The sequence below is a fragment of the Agelaius phoeniceus genome, chromosome 19, assembly GCF_051311805.1.
Source record: "Agelaius phoeniceus isolate bAgePho1 chromosome 19, bAgePho1.hap1, whole genome shotgun sequence".
NCBI lineage: Eukaryota > Metazoa > Chordata > Aves > Passeriformes > Icteridae > Agelaius > Agelaius phoeniceus.
In genome coordinates, this window is record NC_135283.1 from 12,855,319 (window position 1) to 12,867,576 (window position 12,258).

At 55.9% G+C, this 12,258-nt stretch overlaps 1 protein-coding gene across 4 annotated transcripts in view; it reads right to left on the reverse strand.

Moving 5' to 3' along the window:
• Positions 1–12,258, reverse strand: part of RPTOR (regulatory associated protein of MTOR complex 1) — a 113,741-nt gene that overhangs the window by 53,406 nt on the left and 48,077 nt on the right. For all 4 annotated transcript variants that reach the window (XM_077188157.1, XM_054645004.2, XM_077188156.1 and 1 more), the window contains exons 10-12: positions 8,781–8,856; positions 6,652–6,753; positions 552–635 (exon numbers count right to left, since the gene is read on the reverse strand). In XM_077188157.1, coding sequence (XP_077044272.1) covers positions 552–635; positions 6,652–6,753; positions 8,781–8,856 — 262 coding nt within the window. The remainder of the gene's footprint in view (positions 1–551; positions 636–6,651; positions 6,754–8,780; positions 8,857–12,258) is intronic.

The following is a 12,258-nucleotide window of genomic DNA, read 5'->3' on the forward strand; positions in this document are numbered from 1 at the left end:
ACTGAGCTGCTCCAGGACCAGCTGCTGCTTCATCTTCATCACTTTTATCATCAAACAGCTCCATTTACAGGAGTGCTTTAAACTGCTCCTGCTTAATTCTTATTTATGCTCCACACTGTGCTGCCACTTTCCAAACTGCAGAATGCAGCTGCTGCCTGCTCAGAAGAGCTTGTAAAACCCAGACACCAAACAGATAAAGGAGGAGAAGGAAATGATGCAGCCAGTAAGCTGAAAGAACACAGAATAAATGCGTGTGCTTTTTTTGGCTATTTATTTGATATGGTATTTCCTCCTGGTTTGTCCCTGGCATTATTTCACACTCAGCTGCTCCCTGGGAGCTCCCCTGGCTGCACTGGGCAGGGGCAGGGGCTGGGTGTGATGAACACAACCCCGTGTGGCACCGCTCCCTTTCCCACACACCAGCACAGGACTGGGTCACCCATCAGAGCCGTGCTGGGGCTGCCCAGCTCCCTCCCCTCAGGCAGCAGCTGCACCCACGGCCCTGCAGAGCACAGGGAGGGGGAATGGAGCCCAGTGCAGCCCCCACGCACCAGACTGACAGCCCAGGGCCCCAGGTCCAGGAACCTCCCCAGCAGGTCCAGCGCTCGCAGCCGGTGCACCTGGCTCAGCAGCACCTGCAGGGACAGCACAGGGAGGGAGGGTCACTGCTGGGGCACAGGAAACAGGAAAGCCTGATCAGCATGAGTGCCTGGCAAAAGACTGTGAGAATATGGAAACTGTGAGAGAGATGGAAATGAAAGCAAGCTTTGAGATCCCTCAGTCACTGAACAACTGCAAAACAATGGTGTGGCTGATCCCCTTTTGATGGAACAACACCCTCTGCTTGCAGACAGGCCCAAGGGGCAGAGCACACCCTGCCAGCTTGGCAGAAGGGCCCAGAGAGGAGTTTGTAGGGTTTAAAATGTAACACAGTATGGGAATGTAATGATTCTTATAGGCTGTATGGAAATGCTGTAGGACTTGTATCTTGTACTAGATTGGTTAGTGGGAATTAGAATATTCAACACAGAACAAGATTGATTGTATTGTAACAGGAACCTCCCATCCTCTCTTTTACTCCTTTACTCTTCCTCTCATCCTCTTTACCACACTCTTGCCTTCTCTCTCTTTACTTCTTTTGGGCCTCTGACACAGCCTGGCACCCAGCAATGCCCCTGTGCAGGATCTGTGACACAGCCTGGCACCCTGCAATGCCCTGTGCAGGATCTCTGACACAGCCTGGCACCCAGCAATGCCCCTGTGCAGGATCTCTGACACAGCCTGGCACCCTGCACTGCCCCTGTGCAGGATCTCTGACACAGCCTGGCACCCTGCACTGCCCCTGTGCAGGATCTCTGACACAGCCTGGCACCCTGCAATGCCCTGTGCAGGATCTGTGACACAGCCTGGCACCCAGCACTGCCCCTGTGCAGGATCTGTGACACAGCCTGGCACCCTGCAATGCCCCTGTGCAGGATCTCTGACACAGCCTGGCACCCTGCACTGCCCCTGTGCAGGATCTGTGCCAGCCTGGCACCCTGCACTGCCCCTGTGCAGGATCTCTGACACAGCCTGGCACCCTGCAATGCCCTGTGCAGGATCTGTGACACAGCCTGGCACCCTGCACTGCCCCTGTGCAGGATCTCTGACACAGCCTGGCACCCTGCAATGCCCCTGTGCAGGATCTGTGACACAGCCTGGCACCCTGCAATGCCCTGTGCAGGATCTCTGACACAGCCTGGCACCCAGCAATGCCCCTGTGCAGGATCTGTGACACAGCCTGGCACCCTGCAATGCCCCTGTGCAGGATCTGTGACACAGCCTGGCACCCAGCAATGCCCTGTGCAGGATCTGTGACACAGCCTGGCACCCAGCACTGCCCCTGTGCAGGATCTGTGACACAGCCTGGCACCCTGCAATGCCCCTGTGCAGGATCTCTGACACAGCCTGGCACCCTGCACTGCCCCTGTGCAGGATCTGTGCCAGCCTGGCACCCTGCACTGCCCCTGTGCAGGATCTCTGACACAGCCTGGCACCCTGCAATGCCCTGTGCAGGATCTCTGACACAGCCTGGCACCCTGCACTGCCCTGTGCAGGATCTGTGACACAGCCTGGCACCCTGCAATGCCCCTGTGCAGGATCTGTGCCAGCCTGGCACCCTGCAATGCCCCTGTGCAGGATCTGTGCCAGCCTGGCACCCTGCACTGCCCTGTGCAGGATCTCTGACACAGCCTGGCACCCTGCAATGCCCTGTGCAGGATCTCTGACACAGCCTGGCACCCTGCAATGCCCTGTGCAGGATCTCTGACACAGCCTGGCACCCAGCAATGCCCCTGTGCAGGATCTCTGACACAGCCTGGCACCCAGCAATGCCCCTGTGCAGGATCTGTGACACAGCCTGGCACCCAGCACTGCCCCTGTGCAGGATCTCTGACACAGCCTGGCACCCTGCACTGCCCCTGTGCAGGATCTGTGACACAGCCTGGCACCCTGCACTGCCCCTGTGCAGGATCTCTGACACAGCCTGGCACCCTACAATGCCCCTGTGCAGGATCTGTGACACAGCCTGGCACCCAGCAATGCCCCTGTGCAGGATCTCTGACACAGCCTGGCACCCAGCAATGCCCCTGTGCAGGATCTGTGCCAGCCTGGCACCCAGCAATGCCCCTGTGCAGGATCTGTGACACAGCCTGGCACCCTACAATGCCCCTGTGCAGGATCTGTGACACAGCCTGGCACCCAGCAATGCCCCTGTGCAGGATCTGTGCCAGCCTGGCACCCAGCAATGCCCCTGTGCAGGATCTGTGCCAGCCTGGCACCCTGCAATGCCCCTGTGCAGGATCTGTGCCAGCCTGGCACCCAGCAATGCCCCTGTGCAGGATCTCTGACACAGCCTGGCACCCTGCACTGCCCCTGTGCAGGATCTGTGCCAGCCTGGCACCCAGCAATGCCCCTGTGCAGGATCTCTGACACAGCCTGGCACCCAGCAATGCCCCTGTGCAGGATCTGTGACACAGCCTGGCACCCTGCAATGCCCTGTGCAGGATCTGTGCCAGCCTGGCACCCAGCTGGAGCAATCCCTGCGGGTCCCAGCTGCCTTGCCCAGCTCCTGGTGCTGGTTGCTGCAGCAGGAGCCAAGGGACAGCTCCAGCCCAGCCTCCCTCTGCTCCCCAGGCTCAGGAGCACAGGAGGAGGCTTTGCTTTCCTTGGCAAATCAATATCCCAGACTTAAGAGGGAGCAAAAGGTCATGTTGGTCGTTAATAAAAATCTCATTAAAATGGAGTCTGACAACGCTAATGAGGTGGTGCTTTGCTGGCTTATACCTAGCCTGGTGTGAAATATTAACAGATAGACTTGCAGTTCTTAATCTCCTTAAGAGATGTAAGATATTGGAATGCAACGTTTAATCCCCAGTTTAAATTGAGGAACATCCTTCAGCATGGATCTCAGGGAAAGAGACTCCTTGATTTACCTCCCCAATTCCATCCCCTCCTCAGTCTGTTTGCATGCTGCATATTGAAATTAGATGATTTTTCATGTTTAATATTGAAGAATAACTGAATGACTTGGCTCACATCTCACACTCTGGATGACTGGTACGGGGCACTGAGGTGGTGCAGGAAAGGTCCAGAAGAAAGCAGGGGGATGTGATCACTGCTGCTGTGGGCTCACCCTGAATATCAGAGCTCAGATCTCAGGGCAGGTCACAGGAGAGAGGATTTTGGCCATCCTGCCCTAGTTGGCACCAGCCTATTCCATCAAGCAGCCCAGCAATAACAGGGGCAGCTCTTTGGGACTGCAGCAGGAGCAGAGAGCAGAGGCTGGAGCAGGGCTGGGACAGCAGCTGGAGCTGGCAGGGGGCACAGATGTGACACAGCTGGCACCCTGCAGCCTGCAGAGGAACCAAGGGACCCCAAACTCTGTCAGGAAAGGGAACTGACTGCAAAGGCTGTCTGGGTGAGGGTGAACCCCCAGCTCCACACTCTGCCCTCAGCACATTCCCCAGAGCACTCTGGGGCTGACTGGAGAGGCTCTGGTTTGCCATTAACACCCCAAACAAAGCCCTGGGCCTGGCAGGATTTCCCATTCCCAGCTCCCCAGTGGCTCTGCACAACACCCTGAGCCCAGGCTGAGGCGTTGCAGAGCCTGGGGAGAGGATGGGGGGCAGCTCCTTAATTCCATTATCCCTTCTGCTGGATGCTGGAGGTGCTGCTGTGCCACAGGGGGCTCAGGGACATGGCACAGGCTGTGCTTTAGCAGGCAGCCCCTCACAAGGGCAGGATGAAGGCAGCCTGCAGTGGCCTGTGCACAGGAGATGGCACAGAGTGACTCTCACAGGGACCAAGGCTGGCCAGGCTGTGTGTGCTGCTGCTGTTCCTGATGGTTTCTCTCCCTGGGGTCTGAAACAGAGCAGAGAGGGTCTGAAACTCCCTCCCTTCCTGCCCTGGATCAGCTGGGCTTGGCTTCTCAGGATGCTCAGACCTGTTACCAACCCATCTTATTGCACTGTGCAATTAATGTGCTGTAATTATAACAACAATTACACTGTCCCAGCTCGGATTTGCTCCAGGCAGGAGCACAGGTTCCTGTGCCAGGTGAGCTCTCAGTTCCACTGCAGTCACGCTCCTGCAGAGCCTGCTGGTGCCAAACAATCCCTTGGAAAGCAGCAGAGTTGGAGCTGGAGCACAATCCTGCCTGCTTCCATGGCAGTGACAGAGACAAACCACACATCTGCTTATCCACCTCATCTCTCAAGGCTTGGGAGACTCAGGAAATTAAAATCTGGTCTTGCAGAGTTGGATGGTGCTGTCAGTCACAGGCCCAGCTGACAGGGAAGGGGAGTCTCCTCCCAGATCCCTGTACAAGGAACATTCCTTTAAAAGGAAGGCTTTAAATTGTGCTGCCCACAGGTCCCTGGCTGGGGTTTGCATTTCTGTCAGCACAAACTGCAGGGCAGGGGAGGCCAGAGCAGGCTCCAGATGACAGCTGCAATCCTGGCCCTGCCATAGGACATCACCTGAAACACCGAGTTCTGCCTCCCCTGCATTTCCTCTCCTTCCAACACGAGAGCTCTGCCTCACCTGAGCAGTGTCCCCCACGCTGCAGGTGTGCAGAGCTGTGGGCCCCTGCAGCAGGATCCAGCCCCTCATTAAAGGGAGCTCCAGCCCCATAGCAGAGCTGTGTGCTCCTGCAGCAGGATCCAGCCCCTCATTAAAGGGAGCTCCAGCCCCACATTAAGGGGAGCTCCAGCCCCACAGCAGAGCCCAGGCTGGGTGCTCCAGGAGCAAGGCTCCAGCCCCTCATTAAAGGGAGCTCCAGCCCCATAGCAGAGCTCCTGCAGCAAGGCTCCAGCCCCACATTAAAGGGAGCTCCAGCCCCATAGCAGAGCTGTGTGTTCCTGCAGCAGGGCTCCAGCCCCTCATTAAAGGGAGCTCCAGCCCCACATTAAGGGGAGCTCCAGCCCCACATTAAGGGGAGCTCCAGCCCCACATTAAAGGGAGCTCCAGCCCCACATTAAAGGGAGCTCCAGCCCCACAGCAGAGCCCAGGCTGGGTGCTCCTGCAGCAAGGCTCCAGCCCCACATTAAAGGGAGCACATCCCAGGCTGTACCAGAGGGATAAAAGACATTTCCAAACGATTTATGCTGCAGTAACTTCCACTTTCTGAAAATGGCAAGATAAAAGTCTCTGCCTGACAGAGCTGGGACACAGAGGAGGTGCCAGAGGAGGGACAATGAAGATGTGCTGCTCTGAGAAAGGCAGACATGGACCAGAGCCACGGGATGGGGCAGGGAGAGAGCACTGTGGGTCCATCCACGTGGCTCTGTGAACTCACAACCAGCTCTCATTTACCCTGGAGAAGCCCCTGGTATTTGTGTTCCCAAAGGCCACCGGGGGCAGGAGAGGGAGCAGGAGAGACAGGGACACATGGCAGGGGCAGGGAGAGACAGGGACAGCCCTGGGAGAGGCAGGGAGAGACAGGGAGAGACAGGGACACCCTTGGGATGGGCAGGGAGAGGCAGGGAGAGACAGGGACACCCTTGGGATGGGCAGGGAGAGGCAGGGACACCCCTGGGACAGACAGAGACACCCCTGGCATGGGCAGGCAGAGACAGGGACACTCCTGGCACAGACAGGGACAGGCAGGGACACATCTAGGATGGACAGGGAGTGACAGGGACACCCCTGGGATGGGCAATGAGAGGCAGGGACACCCCTGGGACGGGCAAGGAGTGACAGGGACACCCCTGGGATGGGCAATGAGAGGCAGGGACACCCCTGGGACGGGCAAGGAGTGACAGGGACACCCCTGGGATGGGCAATGAGAGGCAGGGACACCCCTGGGACGGGCAAGGAGTGACAGGGACACCCCTGGGACAGGCAGGGATCCCCCTGGCATGGGCAGGGAGAGGCAAGGACGCCCCTGGGACGGGGAGGGAGAGACAGGGACACCCCTGGCATGGGCAGGGAGAGACAGGGACACCCCTGGCATGGGCAGGGAGTGACAGGGACACCCCTGGCATGGGCAGGGACACCCCTGGCATGGGCAGGGAGTGACAGGGACATTCCTGGGACAGGCAGGGACACTGACAGGGACCCCCCTGGCTCTGACAGGGACCCCCCAGCCCCTGACAGGAGCCCAGCACTGACCTGCAGGACGATGGGCAGCTGCTCCGGGGGGTTGCGGTTCTCCACGCCCATGGTCAGCCACACCTGGAAGGCCGTGAGCTGCTCGGCGAAGAAGGGGCTGTGCTGGGGGAGCAGACAGGGAGAGCAGCCTGGGTTAAACACCAGGGAGGGGAGGCAGGAGCTCTGCCAGCCCTGGGCCTCACTGTTCCCTGTGCTTTGGAACTGGCTTGTGTTTGCTTGGGCTTTTCTAAATGCACAAAACCTTCCCAACGACTGAGCAGACACACATCCCTTAAATGTGGTGGGGAAAAGGAGGAAAGGGTAGAGAAAGGGGAAAAGTGAGCACAGAAGGTCCTGGGGAAGCTGGCTGCTCTCTGCCCAGAGCAGCAGATGGAGCAGCAGAGGATTTATCTGCTCTGCAGAGGCCATTTCACTCCTGCAGCAGCACTCAGAGCTGCTCTGCCCCGTCCACAGACACACAGCCCAGGTGCAATGAAAACAAATTCCTTATCTCATCCATCACCCCGAGGATGTGCTGCAAACACAGGGTGAGAATGCACTGACCAAAGCAGCTTCCAGCAGGAATCCACAGAGAAACAGCAATCAGTGGGGAAGGAGGGAGGGAAGAGATGGAGCAGGGAGAGAAACCCAGCCCAAAGCCATCCCTGTGGGAGCACTGGGAGCCCCCAGGCCCGTCCCCACCAGGTTATTGTGTTTGCCAGGTCTGGGCAGGCAGGAACAGCCTGGGAATGCCAGGAGAGGTTTGAGATGTGCTGCAGAGACAGCCCAGCCCCAGGCTGTGCCCAGGGCTGTGCCCAGGCCAGGCTGCAGTGCCAGCCCCCAGCAGGTCCCTGGGCCTCTCCCCAGCCCTGCCAGGCTGACAGTGGCCACAGGGACTGTCCCTGCCCTGCTCCTGACCACCTGGCTGCACTCTGAGGCTGAGCCTGCCTCCATTCCAGCCCAAATCCACAACAAACCCCATTTGTCAGGCCTGAAAAGCAGCCTGGAAATTGCTCCCAGCCCAGCCTGAATCGATCTCCAGCTGAGAATGGCCACTCTTCTTCCTGACCTCCTGCCTGATCCCAGCAAGTCTGTGCCTCTGCCCACCCCACAACACTCAGAAATCTCCTGAATTTCAGCTCGCTTGACAGAGAATGCCCAGCTGAGGGTTAACACTAATAAAAAAGCCTCCAACGGCATTGTTAGAGACTGGAAGTAAAAATGAACGTAAGGCAGGAGAAGAAAAATAGTATTTTTTCCATTCTAAAGCAGAGCACAGAGTGAGGAAGGCAAGGGTGGGAGGATAAAGGCCTCAGGGCATCCTCATCAGCCCCCAGCCTGGCAGGAGCCCACAGTTCTCCTGCTGCACTCAGGGCTTTGCAGACAGTCTGCAATTACAGCCAGAAAACCTGGGCAAGTTTGGGAATATAAATAAACTGCAAAAATGCTGCTGAAAATTAGAGAGACATCAGGGTGGAGCGGGGACCTGAGCTTGTACAGTAATTGTTATTTAAAGGTTTCACTTCATGGAATGTCAAAGGAATATCAAGAAAAGAATAAAGGAATTTAAACTAAACATGATATTAAAAATTTTACTTTTCTGAGAATAAATAAAGCAGAAAAAAACCCAGAGACTCCTGTTAACAACACTGAGCTTAAGGGAACTCTCTGGACATACCCTCAAACTCTATTTTATATTTGAAAATTATCTAATAAGAGATAATTTTCACATTTAGGCCTTTAATTTCAAAACCTGTGCTGCATGTTGGGCCCTTTTGGGTAACAGCCCCTGGCCAAGTTGGAGAGCTGTGGAATGTTCTGAGCCAGGTCTCAGACACTGCTTCTGCTGCCAGGAGCTTCCTGGGGGCTGGATCACGCAGCAGGGAAGGCCTTAAACTTGATTTTAGTCTGTTCCTCAAAGGGAGAGTCACAGGACTCCAGAATGGTTTGCCTTGGAAGGGACCTTAAAGCCCCTCCAGTGCCACCCTGTGCCAGGGTGCTCCAACCTCCAGGGGCAGCCTGTGCCAGCCATCTGCAGCTTTTCCCAAACACAAACCCTCAAAGTGCAGCAGCAGCAGCAGGGCTGAGCTGAGCTGGGTGCCAGGGATGCAGGGAGCTGTGCCCACGTGCCAGGACAGCCCCCAACTCACCCTGAAGGCAGTTCCCTCCTCGATGATGGTGGGCAGCTGGGAGAGGCAGATGTCAACAGCAAGGTCCCAGGCTTGCCTGCAGGGAGAGAGGGGAGAGAAGGCATCACAGGGGATCCTCAGGAACAGCAAGGGAAACTGAAATCCTGACCATCCAGGAACGTGGGCAGTGTTGGCTGGCTCAGGAGTGCTCAATCTTCCCTGTTTCCAGGGAGAAATGGGAAAAACACCTGAAGGAATTTCTGCAGCACCGGAGAATGTCAGCCCACAGGGCCTTTGAGGTGTGTTTTACTATGCAGGAGAATGGCTCAGAGAGCAGAGACAACTGCTCTGATTTTGGCTGCCCACAGAAGGACTCTGAGGGTCACTCACTGCTGCAGCACATGAAGATGCTGAGCTCTTCACAGTCATTTTAGGTAAGCAGCACTAATACTGCTACAAAAATGCCCAAAGCAGCCCTGTGAGGTCAGATCTCAAAGGCTTTAAAGTGTTATCAGAAAGAACAAACAAAAAATTTAAAAAGAGATTGGAGTAGATTAAAATGAAATCTCTTTTTGATGCTTCTAAAATCAGGCTGCTGGAAAGAGCCACACAGCCAACATCACCCAAACCACTCAAACCTCAGCCAACCTCCCCAAGCTTCCAGAACAAAAACCACAACATGAAACCTTAACCCTCCTGCTCTCCACAACCAAGGGCTGTTGATTAATGTCAGCTGTGGAAGAGGCCCTGCTCAAGCCACATACTTCAACTGCTTCTCCAGCCATTCCAGAGCAGCCCTGAAATGATTCTCCAGCCCTTCCAAACCACCCCAAGTGCTGCTTCTGTTCTGTTCTGTCTGTGCAAAACACAAACCCTCCCAGCCCGTGGGACACCAGCAACCAAAGTAAAACTTCTCTGCTTCCAACCAGTGGAACAGCTGCTCCCTCCTCAGAGCCTCAGGGCTCCACACAGGTTACACACAGGTTACTCAGTGTGCTGGCTGAACAGACAATGGCATTAAATTCATGTTACAATAATTACAAGATTCAAACCAAGCCACCAATGAATGGGAAAGGAATAAACCCCGGAGGGTGGGGAGAGGAGGAGCAGGGAGAACTGTGGCACAGAGCTGGTGACAGGGATGGCTGGGAGGAGGAGGAGGAGCAGTGACTGACAGCTTTAATATCCCAGAGGGAACAGGAAAGGTGGGCACGCCGTGGATGTGCTGCCTAAATCCCATCACACAAACAAGAGATAAATTTGGGAGCAGCAGGGACCCAGGATGGGAGGAGCTGCATCCCACCAGTGATTTATGAAAGGCAGAGATCAGAGCACCCCCTCAGCAGAGACTGCTGTCTGCAAAGTGCTCTGCAAGATTTGCTCTCACTGCATTTGGGACACAAAGGGCTCCACATCTTTCTCTGCTCCCTCCTCACTGCTCTCTCCCAGTAGCTCCAGGCCCTCCACCCTGACAGTGACACACTGATGTATCCACAGGTGACAGCCCTGTGAAACACCCAGGGCTTCAACTGAGCTCTGCTATGAAGGAAGGTGTTAAAGAGGATTATTTTTAATATTACCTTGAAGTAATTGCACACAGATGAAAGCTCTCCTTAGCAGGAAGATTGACTCCGTTTAAAAAAGGGATTTTGCTTATCCCAAAGCCAAGGCAGCACCACAACAGGAATGGTGTGTGGAGGGACCCCACCTCAGCCCAGTACCCTTTCCCTACACCAGGACTGTCTGAATGTTCAGTAATTTAACACAAACTCATCAGCTGCCTCTTTGCTTCCCAGAGCTGCTGCAAAGTTTGGACTTCAGCAAAGAACAGAAGGGAGAGTCCCAGCCCTGCCCAGGGACTGTTCATTGCCCAAACCCATGAACTGCCAGGCAGTGGAACCCCAAAGAACAGAGAGAGCAGAGTCCCAGCCCTGCCCAGGGACTGTTCACTGCCCAAACCCACCCAGAGCCAGGCAGTGGAACCCCAAAGAACAGAGAGAGCACAAACCCAGCCCTGCCCAGGGACTGTTCATGGCCCAAACCCACCCAGAGCCAGGCAGTGGAACCCCAGGAGCACTGAGAGCACAAACCCAGCCCTGCCCAGGGACTGTTCATGGCCCAAACCCATGAACTGCCAGGCAGTGGAACCCCAGGAGCAGAGAGAGCACAAACCCAGCCCTGCCCAGGACTGTTCACTGCCCAAACCCACCCAGAGCCAGGCAGTGGAACCCCAATGAACAGAGAGAGCAGAGTCCCAGCCCTGCCCAGGGACTGTTCATGGCCCAAACCCATGAGCTGCCAGGCAGTGGAACCCCAATGAACAGAGAGAGCAGAGTCCCAGCCCTGCCCAGGGACTGTTCACTGCCCAAACCCACCCAGAGCCAGGCAGTGGAACCCCAGGAGCAGAGAGAGCACAAACCCAGCCCTGCCCAGGACTGTTCACTGCCCAAACCCACCCAGAGCCAGGCAGTGGAACCCCAGGAGCACTGAGAGCACAAACCCAGCCCTGCCCAGGACTGTTCACTGCCCAAACCCACCCAGAGCCAGGCAGTGGAACCCCAGGAGCAGTGGGGATGTGAGATTTCTGAGAGCAGAGTCCCAGCCCAGGCAGAGCCTGTCTGGCTGCACCCACGGGTACCCATTAGCTGGCAGCTCCTGGAGGCTGATTTTCTTACACTCAAATTTTTGGGCTGACTCAATGTCTAATGCTTTTAACTCTGTTCTTTTCTTTAATAATGTATTCCTAACGTCATTTAACGCTCTCTTTTCCCCTGGGAGTGGTGGGTATTACCTGGCACCACCCAGGCTCCAGGAACAGGAGTGTCCCTGCCTGGAGGAGCAGCTGGAGGGAGGCTGAAGCCACCCCTCAGCGCTGGGGCAGCTCCTCCTTCTGAGCCCCATTTCTGGAGCCATTAAATCTTTCCCAGCCCATTGTTGGCCAGGACATTCCCCATCAGTTCTGGCAGCCCAGTGCCAGCCATGCCCTGTGTGACACCCAGCAGGTGCCAGCCCCAGCTCACCTGTGTGGCAGCCACCCTGCCACCTCCCTAAGCTGCTTTAGGGCACAGCTGGGCAGCTGCTCAGACACAGCTGTTTTTATGAACTGGTTATTGCTGTGAATATTTGGCACGGGTCTGAAATCCTTTCCTTCCCCCAGCACATCCCCCTGCTCCAGCCACGACTTAGGGCACAGGCTTTGCTATTTCTGTCCCACATCAAAGTCTCCTAGTCTGATAATGGGACCTGGAGATGGTAAGACTAACACACAGACACAAAAAATATCAGGTTACAGTGTAATCTGAACGAATCTAATCCTTCAACAGCCCCAAATGCCTCTCCCAACAATCATTGTGCTCTTGCAGAGCCCTGAGTGTTTGGGTGCAGCTCCAGGAGCCTCATTTCCCTGAGGGATGGCTGGGCAGCCCTGATCCATCCTGCTCCACCTGTAATTGCCTCTCTGCATTATGGTTTTGTTTCCAGCCCCAATCTCCAGCTCCCT